Source organism: Carassius gibelio, chromosome B2 (assembly GCF_023724105.1).
Source record: "Carassius gibelio isolate Cgi1373 ecotype wild population from Czech Republic chromosome B2, carGib1.2-hapl.c, whole genome shotgun sequence".
In the NCBI taxonomy this organism is placed as follows: Eukaryota; Metazoa; Chordata; class Actinopteri; order Cypriniformes; family Cyprinidae; genus Carassius; species Carassius gibelio.
This window is the reverse complement of record NC_068397.1, coordinates 16,299,430-16,322,134: the sequence shown is the minus strand read 5'-3', so window position 1 is coordinate 16,322,134 and position 22,705 is coordinate 16,299,430. Positions and strand designations below refer to the sequence as shown.

General features: G+C 36.9%; 1 protein-coding gene across 1 annotated transcript in view; it reads right to left on the bottom strand.

Annotated features, from left to right (window-relative positions):
* Positions 1-22,705, bottom strand: part of stag1a (stromal antigen 1a) — a 39,478-nt gene that overhangs the window by 1,272 nt on the left and 15,501 nt on the right. The window contains exons 2-33 of the mRNA XM_052547698.1: positions 15,812-15,929; positions 14,790-14,904; positions 14,546-14,698; positions 13,186-13,282; positions 13,010-13,086; positions 12,712-12,916; positions 11,614-11,765; positions 11,286-11,359; positions 11,081-11,204; positions 10,910-11,008; positions 10,750-10,829; positions 10,557-10,664; positions 10,280-10,394; positions 9,986-10,103; positions 8,639-8,742; positions 8,434-8,526; positions 8,258-8,347; positions 7,983-8,186; positions 6,904-6,974; positions 6,721-6,808; positions 5,859-5,939; positions 5,576-5,668; positions 5,320-5,494; positions 3,357-3,496; positions 2,947-3,048; positions 2,719-2,867; positions 2,491-2,619; positions 1,129-1,334; positions 830-1,001; positions 552-665; positions 358-472; positions 194-274 (exon numbers count right to left, since the gene is read on the bottom strand). Coding sequence (XP_052403658.1) covers positions 194-274; positions 358-472; positions 552-665; positions 830-1,001; positions 1,129-1,334; positions 2,491-2,619; positions 2,719-2,867; positions 2,947-3,048; positions 3,357-3,496; positions 5,320-5,494; positions 5,576-5,668; positions 5,859-5,939; positions 6,721-6,808; positions 6,904-6,974; positions 7,983-8,186; positions 8,258-8,347; positions 8,434-8,526; positions 8,639-8,742; positions 9,986-10,103; positions 10,280-10,394; positions 10,557-10,664; positions 10,750-10,829; positions 10,910-11,008; positions 11,081-11,204; positions 11,286-11,359; positions 11,614-11,765; positions 12,712-12,916; positions 13,010-13,086; positions 13,186-13,282; positions 14,546-14,698; positions 14,790-14,904; positions 15,812-15,840 — 3,753 coding nt within the window. The 5' untranslated portion in view covers positions 15,841-15,929. The remainder of the gene's footprint in view (positions 1-193; positions 275-357; positions 473-551; positions 666-829; positions 1,002-1,128; positions 1,335-2,490; positions 2,620-2,718; positions 2,868-2,946; positions 3,049-3,356; positions 3,497-5,319; positions 5,495-5,575; positions 5,669-5,858; positions 5,940-6,720; positions 6,809-6,903; positions 6,975-7,982; positions 8,187-8,257; positions 8,348-8,433; positions 8,527-8,638; positions 8,743-9,985; positions 10,104-10,279; positions 10,395-10,556; positions 10,665-10,749; positions 10,830-10,909; positions 11,009-11,080; positions 11,205-11,285; positions 11,360-11,613; positions 11,766-12,711; positions 12,917-13,009; positions 13,087-13,185; positions 13,283-14,545; positions 14,699-14,789; positions 14,905-15,811; positions 15,930-22,705) is intronic.

Genomic DNA, 22,705 nt, shown 5'->3' with positions numbered 1-22,705 from the left:
GCTATATATGTCAGAGGTCGCACGCCTCTGGAGCAACTAGGGGTTAAGTGTCTTGCTCAGGGACACACTGGTGTCTCACAGTGGATTCGAACCCGGGTCTCCCACACCACAGACGTGTGTCTTATCCACTGCGCTAACACCACCCAATTTTATATTTATATCATAAGTTAAAGCCTTGGCGATTCATTCTTACCGACTCATCCTCAATCATGGCTGCAGAGTCAAAGAAGTCCGGTCTTAGCTCTGCTCTCTCCCGTCTGTTCCTGGATGGAGGCTGCAGAGGATTTAACATCATGTGATTTGGAATCTCTATCTTCAGTATATTTAATTACGTAAGCACTCGGATCATCTGTTTACCAGATCGATGACCATGGTGTCCTCGAATTCCTCACTCATGTCCTCCAGCTGACCTCGTGACGACATCATGACATCCTCAAAGATGGGTTCTGCGTCGTCCTCCATAAGACCACGTCTAGATTAAAGACACCAAAGTAACATTAACTACAGCTCGTTCCTCGTGTCAAACATCCCACATGTCTTTCTCCACATACACAGTCTGTCGTACGCCTCCGCTACGGGCCTTCATGTAGTTGACGGCTGTGCGTTCTTTCCTGTTCACCTCCTCCATCTTCTGCTGGCCGAGCCAGGACATCTGCATCTGAGGACTGACCGAGAGAAAAAAAAACATTGTTCAATCCTCATACTACAGTGTTCTTACTGTTAACTAAAAGCAAAACTATTAAAGATTGTTCATTGAAATAAATCTGAAATTAAGTACAAGATTAGCAAAATGGTTTTAAATGGAGGTGTTGCATAAGGGTTCACTTACTTATGAACATAGTCGGATTCAGAGCCGGGCTCAGAGTTCTGCTCAGGGAGGTGCTCCGCAGCTTGCCGAGGGTTTTCTCGGAGCACGGTGGAGGTGAGCTGGGGTGTCTGCAGGGCTCTGGGAGTCTGTAGGGTGTCATTCCTCATCATCCATGAGCTCTCCACACTCTCTTCTGCAGAACCACGACACCACACACAAAACAGCCCATGACTGCTTACTTTTAGGCATCTCGGTCAACTGAAGCAACCCACGGGCCTCCCGTCTCATATCAGTATGATTACATCTACTGGCATCCTCACCCTCGATGCGTTTCTTGTGCATGGGTGGACGGCCCTTCTTGCTCCGTACGGATCCAGCTTTGCTGCTGCTGCCGCCGCTGGTGATGGACATGCGATCTTCATCTCCACCCGTCAGAAGAGAGTTCCTGTAGGAGATGAGCGGCAGCCAGATGTCTTCCCGCCTCTCCATCATCTGCTCAGTCATGAACTTTTCCAGATATGAGTGCCTGAGAGAGCACACAAATACAAACGGATTAGTTTTGTTTAATTGCTAATAATTGAGATATATACGCTGCCTTTCAAATTTTAGGCATCAGTAAGATGTTTTTTTTTTTAAGATATGCTTCAAATGCTCATTAAGACTATTTATTTGATGAATAATAAAAATTAAAAAAAATATTTTTTTTTTGTGAATTATTATTACAATTTATAATACAGTTTTCTATTTTATTATACTTTAAAATATATTGTATTCCTGTGAAGCAAAGCTGGATTTTCAGCATCATTACTCCAGTCTTCAGTGTCACATGATTTTTTTTAGGATTCTTAGATAAATACAAAATGAAAAAGAACAGTGTTTATTAAAAATATAAATTACAAATGAGTTACAAAATAAGTTACAATATACACTACTATTCAAAAGTTTGGGGTCTGTAAATTGTTTCCTTTCTTTGTTTCTTTTTTTAAAAAAAGAAATTAGTTATTTTATTCAGCAAGGACGTGTTAAATGGATAAAAAGTGATAGACTTATATTGTTAGAAAAGATTACTATTTTGTATAAATGTTGTTCTTTTTAAACTTCTTATCGAAGAATCAAAGAAAAAGGTATCACAGGTTAAAAAAAAAAATATTAAGCAGCACAACAGTTTCAACACTGACAATAAATCAGCATTTTAGAATGATTTCTGAAGGATCATGTGACACTGAAGAGTGAAGACTGGAGTATTCAGTCTTGGAGAATTCACACAGCAATAAATTATACTTTAAAGTATATTAAAGCAGGAAACCAATTTTAGAAATTGTAATAACATTTCACACTATTAATATTTTTTTCCTGTATTTGCATTAAAGAAATATAGACTTAATGAGCATAATAGTCTCCATTAAAAAACAAAAAACAAACATTAACATAAATGGCTGTGTATATATATTTGCACTCGTTATTTATATACATTTTTATATTATATACAAAGGATCCATCCAAAGAAAATAAAATGTTGCACAGTGAAGGATTACATGATGTTTTAGTGTATAGTCAGAATCTCTTTTCACTAAATCAAGTCAGAAGTTCAAGCCCATGAGGCCCCCCCCCCCCCCCCCCCCCAAAAAAACACATTAGACCAACCTTTGCTAAATAAAACAGTCCACCTCAGACTAACTTACACTGTTTTCTTGTCTTGGCGAAGAAGCTTCGAGGAGAATTCACAGAGAACCTCCAGGAAGGCCAGATTTGGAGGGGGATACTCTGGTCCTTTAGGATTCTGATACTTGAAGGCAAACTCAATACCATCTCTGAATACAGCAAAAAATATTAGTGAGAATATTGGTAGAATGAAGATGCTGTCCAATGGTGCTCGATGGGTATCAATTCAAATATGAGAGAGAAGTTACTTGTGCAGTGTGGCCACAGCCTCTCTGGTCTTGATCTGGTCCAAGCCAAAGGTGAGGGCAAAGCGTCGGGCCAATTCCTTAATGCCACTCACGTGAGATGAGGTCCTGTCCAAGTTAGGCCCCTGATCCTGGATCAGCTCATTAAAGAGCTGAAGAACAGAAGAATACCAGGATTAGTAGAATTATCAAGATCTGAAATGATAATGCAGATATCATGTGTCCTCTCACCTGCTGTAAGCTCAAGATGAGCGTCTTGGCACACAGTATCTTGTCCGTCTGTCTGGTCTTACTTAGAGTCTCCTTGATAATGTCTCCATAATCGTTGTAGTACTACACACAGTTTACAATAAGTTCAGCAGTGTGACAAAAACTAATGTAAGAACCAACCTAGAATGAGTTTTGGAGATGGCAGCACAGTATACTATATATATCCACCGGCATTGAGTGAGCAAGATGAGGCATGTTTGGGTGCCTCATAATACTCACTATGAGGTTACAGCAGTAACGTTTGCTAGAAGCATTTAAAAATGCCAGTTTCTGGTAATATAGGTGCTTAAATCACATTGCCTGATTTCTAATGCAGTTTTGGAGGCAGCCATTCTCTGTAGATTAGTTTAGGGGATAACTGGTTATTTTACCCTCATGTAGTGTTTGAAGATGTCTGCCGCGGCTGGCATGTCTATTATGTCATAAATGATGAGCTTGCTGAAGGCAGCTAGAAGGTTTCTCCTCTTGTGCAAGGCCTCAATCTTGTTAGCTTCATCCTCCTCATCACCCTCTGGGTAACAAACATGAAAACACTGACTTCAACACGTCAAAACAGTGATTTAACATTCACTGTGTGTATGCACAAATTTGCAAATGTCTTCAAATAGAAATCATTATTATCATTACTGTTAATGCCAGTAAATACAATATAAGCATAACTTAAACATACAGTATTGTTCAAAATAATAGCAGTACAATGTGACTAACCAGAATAATCAAGGTTTTTAGTATATTTTTTATTGCTACGTGGCAAACAAGTTACCAGTAGGTTCAGTAGATTGTCAGAAAACAAACAAGACCCAGCATTCATGATATGCACGCTCTTAAGGCTGTGCAATTGGGCAATTAGTTGAAAGGGGTGTGTTCAAAAAAATAGCAGTGTCTACCTTTGACTGTACAAACTCAAAACTATTTTATACAAACATTTTTTTTTTCTGGGATTTAGCAATCCTGTGAATCACTAAACTAATATTTAGTTGTATGACCACAGTTTTTTAAAACTGCTTGACATCTGTGTGGCATGGAGTCAACCAACTTGTGGCACCTCTCAGCTGTTATTCCACTCCATGATTCTTTAACAACATTCCACAATTCATTCACATTTCTTGGTTTTGCTTCAGAAACAGCATTTTTGATATCACCCCACAAGTTCTCAATTGGATTAAGGTCTGGAGATTGGGCTGGCCACTCCATAACATTAATTTTGTTGGTTTGGAACCAAGACTTTGCCCGTTTACTAGTGTGTTTTGGGTCACTGTCTTGTTGAAACAACCATTTCAAGGGCATGTCCTCTTCAGCATAGGGCAACATGACCTCTTCAAGTATTTTAACATATGCAAACTGATCCATGATCCCTGGTATGCGATAAATAGGCCCAACACCATAGTAGGAGAAACATGCCCATATCATGATGCTTGCACCTCCATGCTTCACTGTCTTCACTGTGTACTGTGGCTTGAATTCAGAGTTTGGGGGTCGTCTCACAAACTGCCTGTGGCCCTTGGACCCAAAAAGAACAATTTTACTCTCATCAGTCCACAAAATGTTCCTCCATTTCTCTTTAGGCCAGTAGATGTGTTCTTTGGCAAATTGTAACCTCTTCTGCACATGCCTTTTTTTTAACAGAGGGACTTTGCGGGGGATTCTTGAAAATAGATTAGCTTCACACAGACGTCTTCTAACTGTCACAGTACTTACAGGTAACTCCAGACTGTCTTTGATCATCCTGGAGGTGATCATTGGCTGAGCCTTTGCCATTCTGGTTATTCTTCTATCCATTTTGATGGTTGTCTTCCGTTTTCTTCCACGTCTCTCTGGTTTTGCTCTCCATTTTAAGATATTGGAGATCATTTTAGCTGAACAGCCTATCATTTTTTGCACCTCTTTATAGGTTTTCCCCTCTCTAATCAACTTTTGAATCAAAGTACGCTGTTCTTCTGAACAATGTCTTGAACGACCCATTTTCCTCAGCTTTCAAATGCATGTTCAACAAGTGTTGGCTTCATCCTTAAATAGGGGCCACCTGATTCACACCTGTTTCTTCACAAAATTGATGACCTCAGTGATTGAATGCCACACTGCTATTTTTTTGAACACACCCCTTTCAACTAATTCAACTAATTGCCCAATTGCACAGCCTTAAGAGCGTGCATATCATGAATGCTGGGTCTCATTTGTTTTCTGAGAATCTACTGAACCTACTGGTAACTTGTTTGCCACGTAGCAATAAAAAAATATATGAAAAACCTTGATTATTCTGGTTAGTCACATTGTACTGCTATTATTTTGAACAATACTGTACATTTTATGTGATTAATATATCTCTAGGCTCACCTATACTCTGATTCTCATCATCCTGGTCTATGAACACATGGTCTAGGATGAAGTTGAGCAGCTCATTCTGTAGGCTGCTGTCTGGGTTGAAGACCAGAGGTTGCAGACCCTCCCTGGAGCCTGTGGTGAGCTGGTGACTGAAGATCATCAGCAGATCGCAGAGCAGCATGAACGCCTGGAGGAAGGGATGGGGAAGTGAAACAACAGTAGCATAGGCACATCTTTCCTGAAAGAAAGGCCTAATGAAGGAGCTCACCTGCTCTTTAACCGGCGTGTTGATGTTTGATAAACACTGCTGGCACACAGCTAGAAAAGACTTGACAACCCTGCGAAGTGCTAGGAGATCATCCTGAAATTAAAGACAATATTTATGCTTTATGGTTGAAAGTTGCATTAATCGGTTAATGAACATGCTTGTTGTTCAGCCTAGTCACATTCAATCTAGGATGAGATCACAAATGTATTGTGAGTGGGTCGATGAACAGCCCATAATGAAACTGTGCAGTGTATTTCAAGTTGCATTGCCTAACTTAACATACCTTGGATGGAGCTCCTTCTGTGATCTTCACAAGTTGCCACAGTATGGAGTAATGAGAACACTGAAGAGCCTGTACTGCGATCTACAAAACACAATCAAACACTTATCTTAGTATCGACATGAAATCAACGCTGCCGTGTCACCTGAAAACATCTTCAATGATAAGGTTAATCTCACAAAACAGGAACAAAATCAAATGTAAGAAAATGCTGAAAAGTGTTACTTTTGTTTATCTGGAATATTTGATTCTGATTGGTCAATCACAGCATTTTGCAAATGTAACAAAATGATCCTAACTTTTTAAATGCTACAAAACTGTATAATGATACCAAACGCCACCTTCTTTTTCTTTCTCTTTAATAAATGAATATTTTGTTTTCAATTCTCAATCCTGTAAAAAAGCAATAAAAACATTCTGCAGCACATTCTTCCATGACGTATAAAAAAAAATGTTACTTGAGCACCAAAGCAGCATATTAGAATGATTTCTAAAGGATCATGTGACACTGAAGACTAAATTATACTCACACATTCAATATAAGATTACAAATTGAAAGATATTCAAATAAAAAAAATATCTTTTAAATTGTAATAGAATTTCTCAATATTACTGTTTTAACAGTATTTTAATAGCACCAAATTGTGTACTTCATTTGAATAATACAGCTTTTTTCTAGTTTTACAGAAATGTGAACTGTCATGAAAACGATGGAATATAAATAACAATTTCCTTTCATATCTTTTTCTTAATATAATTTCTCTCTAATATAACGTTCCTTTAATTTTTGGTTTGAAATGTGACCAGGACATGTTCTTGACAGGCTTCATGAGATTCCCTCGTCTCATTTCTGAAACAGACGCACCTGCTCTGGCATAGAGCCCTGCTCTATTCCTGTCCTTAGCAACCTGTAGCAGTTCCCAAACAAATCCCATCTGGTCAAGTCATGAGCACTGATGGAGAAGATGAGAAGAGAGACAGACACATTGCTTGTTCATTAGCACTCCATGACTCGCATTTGCAGTGATTTAACAAGACAGCAGCGTACTTGTGAAAGGCTGTGAGTTTCTTGAGAGTGGAGAGAACGTTGTAGATGTCGTCATCATCCGCCTCTTCCCCCTGTTAATGAGGCAGACATTCAGAAATGTTTTATCAGCGACGGCTACACAATTCTATGAATCATACATAACTATTGACAATCTCTACCTCAGCTAATAACAGCCTCAGAGCAGAGGGAACAACGAATAAAGCTCAGAAAAGGGATAGTTCAACTAAAAACCAAAGAAAATAAAGATGTATATCGGATTTTTTCAATCTTTTATGTCACAGACCCCCGAATATGATATGTGTATATCCAAATATGTATTTTCATGTTTAAGAAAAATTATTATGAATGTAGGTACAATATTTATTGGAAAATATTTATATGTTTACATGCATGTATGCAATGTATTTATGTATTTATATACACATTTAAAATATGTTAGATGAATTTATTTGTTATTAAATATAATATTTATTATTAAATATAATTTTTATTTTTACTGTATTTTTTTAAACATTCTTTAAAAAAAGTTTTTTTTTTACTCTAAACTTTTCTACGGAGTCCTTAGTTTATATATATAATTATTCTGAAGCCATACAAGAAATCCAGATTATTCCAGATATTTAATTTGTGAAAGATTCTTTTATTCCAATCTGTAAATTGGATCAATCAGCTGATTAAAAAGAACCAACTCAAAAAACATTTCACTCACTGATCTTGTTAAATTCAACTCACTAATTGCAAAAAATAAAAAATAAAAATAAAATAAAAATAAAAGAATACTAAAAATAATAATAAAAAAAAAAAAAAATTTGTATTGACAATATTTAAATACAAGTGGTTCATATGGACAAATAATTAATTTTTAAAAAATATTGGAACCTTATTAACAGCTGTGGTCACTATAAAGTATGGAAAAGAAATGCAATGTTACAAAAAAAGAAAAGAAAACCAGCATAAAGGCTTATATGACAAAGTATCCGTTTTTAAAAAGCTGTCTGCTCATTGTTAAAGTGCTTTCCGCGTATCTTTTGCAATGAATGTGATCCTATAACAAACCATCTCTCTAAATCTGCCCTCACCGCCTGCAGCAGCTCCTCCACCGAGTGGTTGAAGCGGTCGGCTAGTTCATCGATGAGCTGACTGCGGCCGATGTCCACGCGGTTCATGATGGTGAAGTCCTCGCTGCACAGGATGCTGTAGGTCTTACTGCAGGCCTCCAGCACCTCCGTGTCCGTGTGCTTCTCCACCACAAACTTGATCTGCTTCAGCAATGCGTCCAAGTGCTGGAATATTCAAATTCATCCATCAGCTGACATTTAGCATTTATAGAGATCCCTCTGGAGAAACTGCTTACCTTCTCCATCCTCCCAGCACTGTACACGTCCAGGTCAAAGAACTGCGGGATCTGTAGGAGGTTGGCTACTTTCTCTGCATCTGTCTGGTACTGTGAGTGGAAAACGGGTTTATCAACTTAAGACTGACCCGGTTATGATGTATGCGAGCTTGAAAACAGAACACATTTCTTCTTACTTTTGAGAGTAACATGGGAAGAGCCATGATGAAGTGCTCTGTTAATTTGTTTTTGTCATCAATCTGCGTCTTCCTTTCCTTCGCTGTTAAGACCTGCTCAACAAGATATACTAAACTAAGTACTGATGAACAAAAATACTGTTTTATAATAAAATGATGCAGATATTTTAGCCACATACTGTAGCTTGTCAAGTAAAGGCCTTACCCTCTTCCCAGTCCCTCTCCCCACAGGCGGATGGGCCTCTGCCGCCTGACGAATGGTACAGACGGTCAGCTCAATCAGAGCACTCTCCTGCCTGTCTGACAGCACTGAGACAAGACAAACAGAGCCAGAGACAAAGACATGTGCTTGTGTTGCAGAAGCATACATGTAGCCGTACAGGACAGGGTAAGAGTAGATGTGTGACACTTTTCTGACTAAAAAATAGCTCACAGATAGAGGAGATAATAGGGGAGACGGGCCACCTTTTACTCCATATTCAACATTCATAAGTCTGGGGAGGATACTTTTTTTTTTTTTCAGGAAAGTCTCTCATGGTCACCAACGCTGCATTAATTCGATCATAAACACAATAAAAATAGAACCACTGTAAAATATAATTTTAAGGTTACACTTTATTTTAAAGTGTCCCTGTTACAGTGTAATTATACATTTAAGTATGAAGTAATATTAATTAACTACATGTACTTACAATATATTTAGGATTAGGATTAGGGCTACTTGCATGTAATTATGCATCATTTATTGTTATTATAATAGTAAGTACATGTAACGTGTAACAAGGACACCTTGAAATAAAGTGTTACCTATTTCAATTCCATTACTCTGTCATTACTCCAGTCTTCAGTGTCACATGATCCTTCAGAAATCATTCTAATGCGATTTGGTGAACATCAATGTTGAAAACAGTTGTGCAGTTTAATATTTTGTAAAAAAAAAAATAATAATAATTTGATTTGCAATGTCTTTACTGTCACTTTTGATTAATATAAAGAATCACTGATGAGTAACAGTATAAATTCATTTAAAATGAAAAAAAAAAAAAAATAAGAATAATCTTAGTGACCCCAAACCATTGAACAGACTTTAAACTTCATTAAAAAGATACAGTTCATAAATACAGCATAGCTTGTTTTCATACTATATAGGCTTCATCCTCCTCTAGGCTTTATAGCACATCTCTTCAACTCTAGTCCTGGGGGGCCTTTAGTACCTAATTTAACCCATCTCCCCGTAATTGGCAAGCAATTCCGAACACCTTGATTAACTTCTTTGGGTGTGTTTGGTTAGAGTTAATCTCAGCAAGGCACTGTCCCTCTAGCCCTGTTTTACAGCTCCATTTAAACAAACCAAATTTGGAACATAACACAATTCATGAAACAGCGAAGCGTAAGTAAGCAATGTGTTTAAAACCAGCTTACAAAACTAAATTTTTGACTCAAAACAGCCTTTAAAAAAAAAAAAAAAAAACTAGCCCCTGTCTCTCCTATGGTTTCTATCTATTATGATCCGCTATGGTCAGCAGTAAAACCCCTCTGGGCGAGTCCGTACCCTCCTCGCCCTGCACCGGCTCCTCCAGAAGCAGTTCGGTCATGCACTCCCAGTCCTTCAGCAGCTCCTGAGAGCTCTCCCACAAACTGTCCACTAGATAGGCAGCATGTTCATGCAGCTGGAAACACAAACACACATACACTTACACATACACTCACAAGAGATTCAGACCTACATTAATGAAACCTGCTAGATTCTGATGCCACCTCAGGAGACAAATATTGTGCCAACTTATCATAATTCTCCATTCTCATTCATAATTCTCTAGTGCCTGATCATCACTTGAGGCATTACCTCGCTCTCCAAAAAGAAGAGCACCAGCATGCGGATAAGGTTTCCGTTTGGGCTGCTCCTGCCTCGGCGTTTGGCCAGAGCTTCCTCCGCCTGAGGATCATGTCTGCTAAACAACCTACATATGACAGAGTAGAAAATAAAAGTTATTAAATTATATATATATATATATATTTAATGAAAATTAAATAAAGTTAAATCAAAATAAAAAAAAAAAAAATCCACAGAGATAAATATTCAAAACCTATATTTTACAGAGAAATGCTATCAGCTGGCTCACTTTCGATGTAGAAACTCCCCAGCAGCCACTGCCACAGGCCTGTGAGCGGAGTACACCAGATGATAGACATTCTCACAGTCCTCATTAGACAAAGCGTCCTCACTACCCCTGAACAAATGAAGAACATTTGATGGAGGAGAGCATCCAGACTGTAGTTACACTCAGCATCTGATAGCATCTGAGCTTCACTCACTGAAGGATCAGCGTGACCAGTCTGATGGCCTCCACAGCCACATCATACTCTTTATCCAGCGTCATAGACACGATACGATCCTGTGAGGAGATTTGATCATCATCTACGTGGGGAACACATTCAGAGAACTGCGATAACCTCTCCTAGACTGCGTTCTTACCTTGAAACGGTTTGTGAAGAGCTCGAGTTTTGGAAACAGTTCGCGGTTTGTGTAGAGGTTTTGTAAGGCTTTCAAACACTTCAAGCGCACTTCGCCTTGCTAGAAATGGAGGATGCTGATATTAATAAACTGAAAATGAAATATTACAGGGTTTATGTGCGGACGGCATACCCGATCATGCAAGGTCCAGCCGACGTACTTCAGGTAGCTGTCATTCAGGAAGGCATCGCTGTACATTTTCATCCACACACCGATCTCCTCTATACAAATCGCTCTGATTTCAGCTATTGCATCCCTGCCAGTCACAAAGAAGATGAGGCCAGATGTCCACAGCTACTATTGCACTATTATTGTGAAGGTAAACAACTCTGATCACCTATAACGATGAACAAAGATTCCCTTGAAGATCGAGTTCATCATGTTTTCGATTTCATCTTGGTTTTCTTGAAGCTGGTGAGAAAGATGGTTCATATAAGTGAATGATCAGCAATTGAATGACTGATAAAACCTGCAAATGTATTTCAAATTTTCTGCAAAGCCACTGAATTCTGTGAAATATGTGTAGGACTTTCTGAAGGAAACACGTTTAATTTCTGAGGAAATCTGCAGATTTGTGAAGTTCTGTGCATAGAATTAAATGTACCGGTAGGCCTCTACAAATGAATTTAAGATGGAGTAAGATAAGAGTGATTAGGAACTGATACCTCTTTCCTTCTTTGAAGTAGTAGTTCAAGCTTCTCATTGGCTCTCTTTCCCACCATTTTGTTGCGTTCGGCTTCATACTGTCTCTGTGTGTTGTCCTGGTTAATGCTCAGATTCAGAGCTACGTTCACCAGAGCTGTCATGAGCTTCATGGCTGAGGGCAAAGCAACAAAGGACAGGGATGTGCAAACTTATTTGTAATTTTTAAACAGAATCTGAAAACATCTGTCTCTCTCTGCTTCACTCTCAGGTCAGATGCACGTTGTTTTTATGAAATCCTCTAAGATTATAAAAATTATTTATATTTGGTACATTTTTATTATTGTTAGTAAATATTTTATTTGTATAAATTACACAAATTAAACAAACCTATTTTAAAGAAATTGATAAACTATAGTGTTAATATTTATTGAATTGTAAAAAAAAAGTATTCAGTAATCATAATAATTTTATTGTTACTTTTATTATTATTAAAATGTGTATTTAATTAAATGTAGTGATGTCAAATGATTAATCGTGATTAATCGCATCCAAAATAAAAGGTTTTGTTTATGCATGTACATAAGAAAATTTTGTTACATTTATATATTAAATATATTTATTAGTGCACACACACACACACACACATATATATTATGCAAACAAATACTTATTTTGGATGCAATTAATCGCGACTTTAAGATTAACAAATATATTTAATAAATAAACTTAACATATTTTTCCTAAATATATACAGGAATGTGTGTGTATTTATATGTACATAATAAATATACACAGTTCACACACACATATTATGTAAACAGAAACCTTTGAATGCAATTGATCGTGATTAATCGTTTGACAGCACTAAAACTATAAAAATTAAACCAATGAAAAATATATATAGCAGTAGTATTAATATTACTGATCTGTAACATAAAAAAAGTACTTAATAATAACAATAATTTAAAATGATACAATACTAATATTGATGGCAATCTTCTACTCTTTGCTTTTAAACATGAAACCACAGAAATTCTATTGTGGCAGAAAACCACAGGGAGACCTTTTTTGTAGACAACAGATTAATAATGTAGTTCTCATTACAAATGTAGGTTTACCTGCTAGAGTGCTGGTGTGTCTGAAAGCTCGAACCTGTGAGTCCGACAGGCCCGTCAACAGAGAGATGACCGTGTCCATCATGTACTCATCATAGATGATGCTGTACTGGCACTGGCGGATCAGGACGCAGATGAACTCACAGAAGTTGTAGCGAAACTTCTTCCACAACGGGCCAGAAATGGTCAAGGGGTAATCGCCACTGTCCTGCATTAAAACACAAAAGAAATGACCCACTCAGACCAGAGATCAAAGGTTAATTTCCTACATAAGACTTTGTAAACTCATCAGAAATGATACCTCGTCAAACTCTTCTGTCATTTTGCGAATAATTTCTGCATTCTGCATGTTGCGAAACATTTCGATCCTTACGGTGCCTGAAATGAAGGACAGCCAGTGATCACTACTATTATGAATAAAACATTATTACTATTAGTGATTGATTAATTATATTAATGAGCATGAGGTATTTGTACCTTTACAGCCAGAGCACTGGATGAAGAAGTTAATGAGGTCCAGAAGTGCTAAATCTCTGTCTTGCTTGTATGACTCAATCCAATCATCAACAACCGACTGAAAGAGTCATGGACAACTGTGTCACTACTTACATAAACACAGTGGACGGGTTGCTCAACACTCTTTCCTTAAGCAAAACAATCTGGCTTTGAGAGTTATTAAGTGAGTCTGACATGGTGGATGTCATAACAGCACACCTCCAGCGCTTACATATTCAACATCTGCTCCTGATCTGAAACATTTGGACACCAGATATACATTTCACACTGAAAAAAGTCAAGAGTTTTGTGTCGTGTATGTGTGCGTGCACTGTGAGAGAGAGGGAGTCAGCTGTCTTCTGTAGCTTGTGTACTGCAAACACATACAAGCTTCATCACTGTGTCTGTCACGCCACTCTGTTCTTCTTTCAGGCTTGAACTGGCAAATCTAAGGACATTTTTAAGTGTCTTTACATTTATTTTGAAAGATAATTCTCAAGATTATGGTAAGGGGCGTTACATTTCCGACGAGTTCTTGCGGTGTTCGGCCAATCACAGTGCACTGGGTCAGCTGGCCAATCAGAACAGACAGCTCTTATCAGAAGGAGGGACTTTGTCGAAAATGACTAGTTTGAGAGAGGCGGAGCATGGAGGACCTACAATAATGTACAGTACTTGAAAAATAATCTGTTTTTTGAACATTAAAGCATGTCAACATATTCTGTTACACCAAATAATGATCTTTTAAAAAGCATCATATAACCCCTTTAAAATTAATGTGTTAAGGTATGCAGGGAGTTAATTATACACTACTGTTCAAAGGTTTGGGGTCAGTATTATGTTTTTTTTAAAGTACTCTCTTAGGCTCATCAAAGCTGTGGAATATTATTATGGAATAGCATTACAATTTAAATAACTGTTCTCTGTTATAATAAAGTACAATTTATTCCTCAAGAAAAAAAGTATTATTATTATTATTAAAGTTTAAAACAGATGCGTTGCTTAATATTGTGAAAACCATTCTATTTTTTTTTTTCAAGATTATTTGATGAATAGAAAGTTCAAAAGAACAGCATTAATTTGAAATAGAAATGTTTTGTAACATTATAAATGCCGTCACTGTCACTTTTGACCAATTTGAGTTTTAGTCTAACTACATCCATAGCATTTGCATTCTTTGTGGGGTCAAATTTCATTTTCATTATAATCAATGCTCACCAAATGCATTAACACCCATGCGAAATAATATTGACATGAGGTACCTATAAAAAGTTTTAGCAAATTTGCATTGTGATGCATAAGGTGATCAGTTTTCTCCTCTGATTTGGTCTGTGTTTGATACCTGCATAGCGCTCTTTCCCTGTTTGACCACTTCAAACAGTGTGACAGGATCGCCCTCGCCATTCTGCTGGGCCATTCCATTGGCCTTCCGCCCCCTCTGGACTCCCATCGGACACTTTTCTAAAGGGGACTTCCGTGGCTTCTTGTTGGGTGCCTGGAGTCAGGGGGAGTAAAAATGCTAAGTTGAATCATGAATAATCTGTTTTTGTGTTATAACAAGGAAATAGTTTTCATGTGAGGCATACAGGTGGTCTGCCAGGCCGGCCTCTCTTCTTCTTGCTCTTTCCATCTCCAGGGTCGTCTAGCTCACTCATACTCATACTGAGACTCACTGTGTCCTGACCCGACTCACCCGAGTCCCTGCGAAGAAAAACATTCTGAGTCATCCGATGAAAGTGTGTCCACATCTGATGAAGCACACTAAATACTTGCAAGCTTCATTCTAATCATTAAAATAGTATCAAATACATTTTAAGTGTATGTATTATGTTTTATGTCTCATAACCATATCTAATCATATTTTGTTGTTTAGTTTTTTGTTTTATACTTAAAAAGTCACCATATCCATATCATACCTACAATATCTTCTCAAACTTTCATTGTGATTATTTCATTTACTCTATTATTTAAAGAGCTATTTATTAACTATTGAAGAAATTGTTTGTCACACAGAATGTTTATAATTTTTCAGAAATTTACTGTGATCAGTCATCTAACATAAAAGATGACATTGTTGTTTAACTTAGACCAGTGGTATTTATTATTATTTATTTATTTTGCTATTATATTTTTTATTAAAATTGTGTAAATTAACTTTTCATTTTTATATTTTCAGTTATAATTCTAGTTTACATAAATACACAATTCCACATACATACATGTATGTAAGACATATTTACATGTATTTATAGGTATATATTATATATCACATATACATTTCTTAAATATACATGTATATGTGTAGAGTATATTTATTATGTACATATAAACACAGTACACACACATGTAAACAACACCAACTGTTTTTCCGAATGCAATTTTTGATCAAATAAATGAAGCCTTGATGACCATGAGATACTTCTTTAAAAAAGATTTAAAAAATCGTACTGATCCCAAACTTCTGAACACCAGTGAATATTTATAACATGCTTTAGTAATTCTAGTACTTCAGCTAATTTCAAGTGTTTTATGTGGAAGGTGTTCATCTAATATGATTTTAGTTGAACTCTGAGTTGTAGTGTGTGTGTGGAAGTGAAGCAGGACTCACTGTAGCACTGGCAGCTCTGAGGTGATCATGATGATGGTGTGTTACACGTCTGCTGTGTGTGGTGCTCTTTCAGTGTGCTTCAAGTGCTGATGACAGAATTAACACTGACACTCTGAGCCTGCAGGAGACAGAGGGAAAAAATGAAAGTTTGTGCAGAAGAAGGTCTACACTCACTACCTGTATATGCAATATTATTTCACGGACAAGCTTTAGATTCCATAATTAATGACTTTAAACAAAGCAAATATTTCTCATTTTCAAAAAAAAATGAGAATATGCAGATTTAGATTTTTAGTCGATATAAGTTTGAATTACTGTAAATAAAGCTCCATAAACGCATTTCTGATGCCAAAGCCATGAAGCTTACATATTGTTCAGGGTCTGTAACCTCACACACCTTCTGAAACACTGGAATATGGATTAGAAGTCAAGTTTAATAGGCTAAACGGAGACACCAACTGGTCGTTTGATGAACTGCATCAGTGCATCATTAACAGAGATGTCAATCTATCTACATAATCACAGGCAAAAGTGCAACAGATCGACACACACAGGCATTAGCGATTCTATTTGGTTTTTTAATAGAATAAAATCCCTATCAATATCACTGAGAAAAATATATTTTTCTTTTCTTTAAATTTAGATTTTTTTCTATTCATAAATTGTACATTTACCTTAACATTAGGTGAAATATCAAATTAACTTGTCAGTGACCTCCCAAAACAGTTATTTAGCATTAAGCTTTCAATATTATTTTCTCTCAACAAAACAGAAGACAAAAAGGGTCTGTTTGATTGTTTTTAACAACACATACGCTCAAATATTAAGCATTTAATTTGAAAAACAATCATTAAAAGTGCATTTTAAAAGACTATGTGATTGTTTATATTGTTCTGACTTGTTACCTCTCACCACTAGGGGCAGTATGAACCATAAAGTCCTTGACCTCTAATGATTCTTTGATAGCATAACGAAATGTGTTTCTGCATAATTTCCAGACCTATAAAAATCTAAATTAATGTACTTTTGGCTCTAAGAGACATTACTGATGATAAACAGACTTTTTGATCGAGTTTTCTCCCACTAACAGAATGCTCAACTCCAGAGTATGTAAAGCACTTCTTGGGCAACAGTAGGGGGCAGACTAAGAAAGTTTTCATTAAAATGTTCCCTCTCTACTAATACTTAGATATGGAAGTGCACATGAGTTGAATCACACTATACAGTCTCTTTCTTTTGCTGTTCCCATCACTCTTCCTTTAATGCAGAGAGCCCTTACTGTGACACACAAGAAAAACCAGGCCATGCCAAGGATTTCCAGAGAAACATGTACTCTCAGAAAGATTAAATGTCAAAATGGAAAAGTGTGTTTGTATAAAGGAAAAGTCATTTAAGACCATCACTACATGGTGAATTAAAGGAAATGAGGACTAATTGAAACACACTACAGGAGACAGATTTCAGTGGTTTAAATATGAGGTGAAGATTATCCTCTTTAGATTGCCACTAGATGGCTGTACGCTGCAGGTGTCCTGGAAGACTTCATTTTCACAGGTGTGCGTCTTCAGTGAAGTTAAACTGAGCCACTGCTGGGACACATGGAATAAAACTCTTGTGCAGAGAGGTAAAGTCACTTTAACAAGAAATAAGCAGGATGTATGCAAGAAAGCAAGTGTAGGAAAGCTGAGTGGTTCAAATATGACCCTGTAACCTCACCCTCAGTGTCCTGGTACACACATGGGAGCGCTCTAAATATGACCTCCCCTCCCCCCCACTGCTAAAGGCTCATAACCAGCACACAGTCACATTACACCTCGCTGACAACCAGCACTGCACTGCAAAACACGTCAGGGCAAACAAGAACAAGCTGGGCTGAAATCAAACAGGAATGGCAGAAGAAACGCCACAGACGGTGAACAAAATATTTATAAGAAATATCTACACTACCTGTCAAAAGTTAGTAATACATCTCTTCTGCTCACCAAGCCTGCATTTTTTTGATCCGAGGCACAGCAAAAAAAAGTAAAATTTTGAAAAGTTTTCCATTTGAATATATTTAAAATTTTTATTTATTCCTTTGATTTCAAATTTGAAAACAAAGCTGCATTTTTTGCATCATTACATTATAACATAAAAAATATATAGTATAGTTATTATAAATGAAATCATATATATTTTATACTGCACAATATTAGTGCGTTTGCATTGTATTTTGGATCAAATAAATACAGGCTCGGTGAGCAGAACATAATTCTTTAAAAAAAAAAACATTTGAAAAAAATCCAACCATTCAAAAACTTTCTGCTGGTAGTGTATTAGGGCTGCGCGATTAATCCAATGTGATTGTCATGCGTCAGTAAACCCGGTTCTGTGATTAGTAGTAAATCTCCATCACATGCTTTCAGATGGAGCAACGTTTACTACACAAAGTCGTAGTTCACTGACAAGATACGCAAAGCTGCATTCATAATCGCAGAAGATTACATCACACGATTATGAAATCGAAGAAATCGTTCTGTGATTATGAAAGCTGTTTGCGTAACTTGCCAGTGAACTACGTCTCTGTGTAGTAAATGCCGCTCCATCTGAAAGCACGTGAAAATGCAACATTTAATAGCATGCTTTTACTCCAAACTCACTCACAAACGTCAGTCGAGTGTTTGAAATAAATCCTTCTGGGAGATGACGTGGCTTCTTACACAGAATAAGGCACGCAACATATTCCATAGTATTCTAAGGAGTGGTAATGGCTATGTTGATTAGCATTGCATTATTATATACTTTATTATAATAAAAATTATAAGTCAAATTTTTGAAGTTTGAAGTTTCTGCGCGAGAGCGCCCTCTGGCCTTTGGATGGAGATTTACTACTGTTCACAGAACAGTGCTTCAACTGTTACAGCGGAACAACTGTACAAACGCTCACATGAAAGTGGCGTCCAGCGGATGACGTATAGGACACAGCCATAGCATAAATTCTGGTGGGAATACGCATGTCATGTGAGAAACAGTTTTGTTTACAGCAAAGAAAAAACAGTCTTCTCTTGACTTACATCGAAATCCACATTTTTCTTCAAATTCACGTTTCACGCTTCTAATACTTAAATATTTAGGCTTAATAGGATATTTGTTTTCAAACTTTTTTTACATTTTAATCTTGACTACAACATGCCCTTGATGTTGTCTGAAAATGTTTTGATACTTTATTGTTCAGTAACACCTTTTTCAGTAACTACATTAGGGCTTCATTAGTTAGCAATAGTTACAGTAATTCAACAAACTGCCAATGAAAAATTATTCTACACATTCATTAATCTTAGGTAATTCAAATATTTAATAACACTTCAAAATCAAAAACACTTTAAAATCAACTGAGCTAATGTGAACTAAGTGTTGTAATTTTTTAACAATGATTAATAACTTCTGAAGCAAATGTAGCTATTGCTCATTGTTAATGTTACTGCATTAAAGTGCCACTGTTATGCTATTTTTACAGTTCTCAATATTGTTTTGGGAGTTTCCTACAATAGGATTACATGCATGCAAGGCCAAAAAACACTTTTATGCACTTTTATTCTCAAAATATACATTAAATATCACCTCATTTTCCATCCGCTCGAAGCAGTTCGAAGATCTCTACACCCCTCCTTTACATGACCCTACTCTGATCTGATTGTTCAGATGGCCTAGTCTGTTGTGATTAGTCTACATGTACAGAATGTCGGAAACGACAGATTTAAAAAAAAAATGTAACTCCCCAAGATTAGAGAAGCAGTCATCAGTAAAAAAAAAAATGGGTGGTGTTAGCGCAGTGGATAAGACACATGTCTTTGGTGTGAGAAACCTGGGTTCGAATCCACTTTGAGACACCAATGTGTCCCTGAGCAAACTAAACCACTTAATCCCTAGTTGCTCCAGAGGCGTGTGATCTCTGACATATATAGCAATTGTAAGTTGCTTTGGATAAAAGTGTCAGCTAAATGTAAAATTACATGTGGGTGGGGTCAAGTTGCTTGCTCCCAGCCAATGTAAAACATACTGTAGGCAGGAATTTTTTTTAAGGGCTTTCATGCCTTTTTATTATTGAGATACGATGTGTGTTTTAACCAATGTATGCACAACTTTATCAACTACATGCTGCAATGCACTAAGTATTGTTCTTTATATCACCAACTAATTATCATTCTAATTTTGATGCCATGCATGACTTGCTTTTAATGTTCACGGTGTATTAGCTGACACATACTAAAACACTCATCATAACCTTAGTTTTTTCTCAATGGACAATAAAAAGCAACTTATCAGCCAGACGCCACATGGATCCATCACGTCAAAGCAGCTAACTTCCAGACAGTGGCTTTGGTTTGAGTTCTCTGTGGGGAGGAATGATTGATCAATGTCTAAATAAAAGTGTTGGAGAGCTTGTTTATGTTGTTTCTGGAAGTGATTCAGTGAGTCTCTGGCTGTGTTTTATTGATTTGCTGTTTGAATTCACAGCCTGACTCACTCATGAGTCAAAACATGAGTCAATATACATCACACAATCCTACAAATACATATATAATAATAACTTCTAAAATTAGAGGCTGCAAGAGGGTTTGCATTAAAATAAAATCTTTATGCCTAGTACACCATGAGCTTTTCTTAAAGGAACAAGAAAACAACCAGCAAAAAGTTATAGTATAAAAACTAGTGTGGGCGTAAATAGACGACCTTCATCTGCTCCTCATGTTCAGCAGAATCAATGAGGCGCATTGAAATGGGCTAATGCAGTCGAGACGGACATTCGCTCTCTCTCTCTCTCTCTCTCTCTCTCTCTCAAGTGCTTTATTGGCATAACAAAATTGCTTCCTATTGCCAAAGCAATAACAGAAAATAGAAAAACAGAGCAAGAACAGCAGAGAACATGAACGAGGAGGACAATAGTAATAGACAAAATGAATATCACAGTCAAACACAAAAAAATTATAGCAATTAACAGATGAGGAGCATGCTGTTAAGGCATCAATGGCCTCCAGTAACTGTGGATTCCAGAAGAAAAAAATAACATGGATTTATCAGGTACAATAGTTTGCCTTTATACAGTTTCTCTCTCTCTCTCATTCTCAAGTCATGTGGAGATGTGATTAATGAGCACTACTGTGAGGAAAAATAGTGGCTCCTTTTTTTCTTTTTTTTTATGAGAGATCTGTCTTCTCTGATATAATCACCTCTGTTTCACAGCTCTCACGGACCTTCTCTTCCTCCCTCAACCTAATAAACCATAAAGTACATTTTTAAAAACCTTCCACACGTTAGTTTAGACGAGTGGTAAACTCAAGCTGTAATCTGTGATGAAACAGACCAACAGAAGTTTCTTTGCATGGTAGGAAGCACAAACATGCACGTGATGTACAACATTAGCCACCATCACAGTCTTGGTAAACCTGTATTACCTGTATTATCACAAAAAGACTGTGATTTTGGTTTTGACTGTTTAATTTAAGACATATTCCACACTATATTGCCAAAGGTATTGGGACACTCCCATCTAATTAACAAGTCTGACTACTTTAGTTATTTCCATCAGTACAGATCTTAATGTTTAAGTATAATTATATTCTAGGGAATTGTGTGCTTCTAATTTTATAGCAGCAGTTTGGACAGGATAGTTTTCTATTGTAACATGACAATGCCTCTGTGTATAAGGCAAGGTTCATGATTTGAAAAGAAATGATTGATTCAGTCAGTGTGGAAGAGCTTGACTGGTCTGCAGAAAGCCTAATCCCAGACGAACACCTCTGGTGTGACTTTAAAAGCAGACCTTGAGCCAAAAACTCATCACCACACACTAATGACTTGTACATATGGGTACAGTTATTTTAGACACTTTCAAAGCTGTTGCAGCAGAGATGGAAATACAATTGTTAAAAACATGAATTATGTTTCCATCTTTGTTGCCACAGTTTTAAAGAAGGGGTGTCCCAATACTTTTGTCCTTATAGTGTACTGTATGTACAATCATCTGTGTTTGGTGATGAGTTTTTGGCTCAAGGTCTGCTTTTAAAAATCACACCAGAGGTGTTCATCAGGGATTAGGACTTGGCTTTCTGTAGACCAGTCAAGTGTTTCCACACAGACTGAACTTGAACGCATCGGCCAAACAGAAAAACGTATCGGCCGATGCCGATATTTGAAAGTACGGAGCCCCGCACATGACATGCAGAAAAAAATTGTAGGCTAAATCATGTGCATGATTTACTAATTCATTCCCTCAATGTACTAAAACATGCACACGGTTACTATTGCGTTCCCTCGATTTACCATTTCGTTAACTCTTTTTATAAATTGTGCACACGATTTACTAATTCGTTCCCTCGATTTACTAAATAGTGCACATTTTAGTAAATTGAGGGAACGAATTAATAAATTGTGTGCACAATTTATTTATTTTTTCTTGCATGTCATGTGCGGGGCTCCGTATGAAAGATACCAAATATCTGCTGATAAATCGGCCTTTGCGTTATATCGGTCGACCACTACATACATTATTTTACAGCAAATGGGAACACAAAAATAATATTTGTTGTAGTTACTGAAGTTGTTCTACTGAAGTTTACCCAGCTATGATTATTTCTGCTTCTAAGAACCTGGAAATGTGAAAAGGGTCCATGGAGCAAGAAAAAGCCTTGTGGGCACTGTGCCAACATACTGTATATCGCCATTGTGCTACAGGCATCCGAGTTCAAACCCCAGGTTGTTGAACTTTCCCAATCCCCCCCAATCCTATTTCCTACTTTGCATCCTGTCATTAATGTCCTTTCAGAAAAAAGGCAAAAACATCCAAAAATACATTTAAAAAATAAATAAATATATATTTATATATATATAACAAATCTTGTTTGCAGTGAAGAG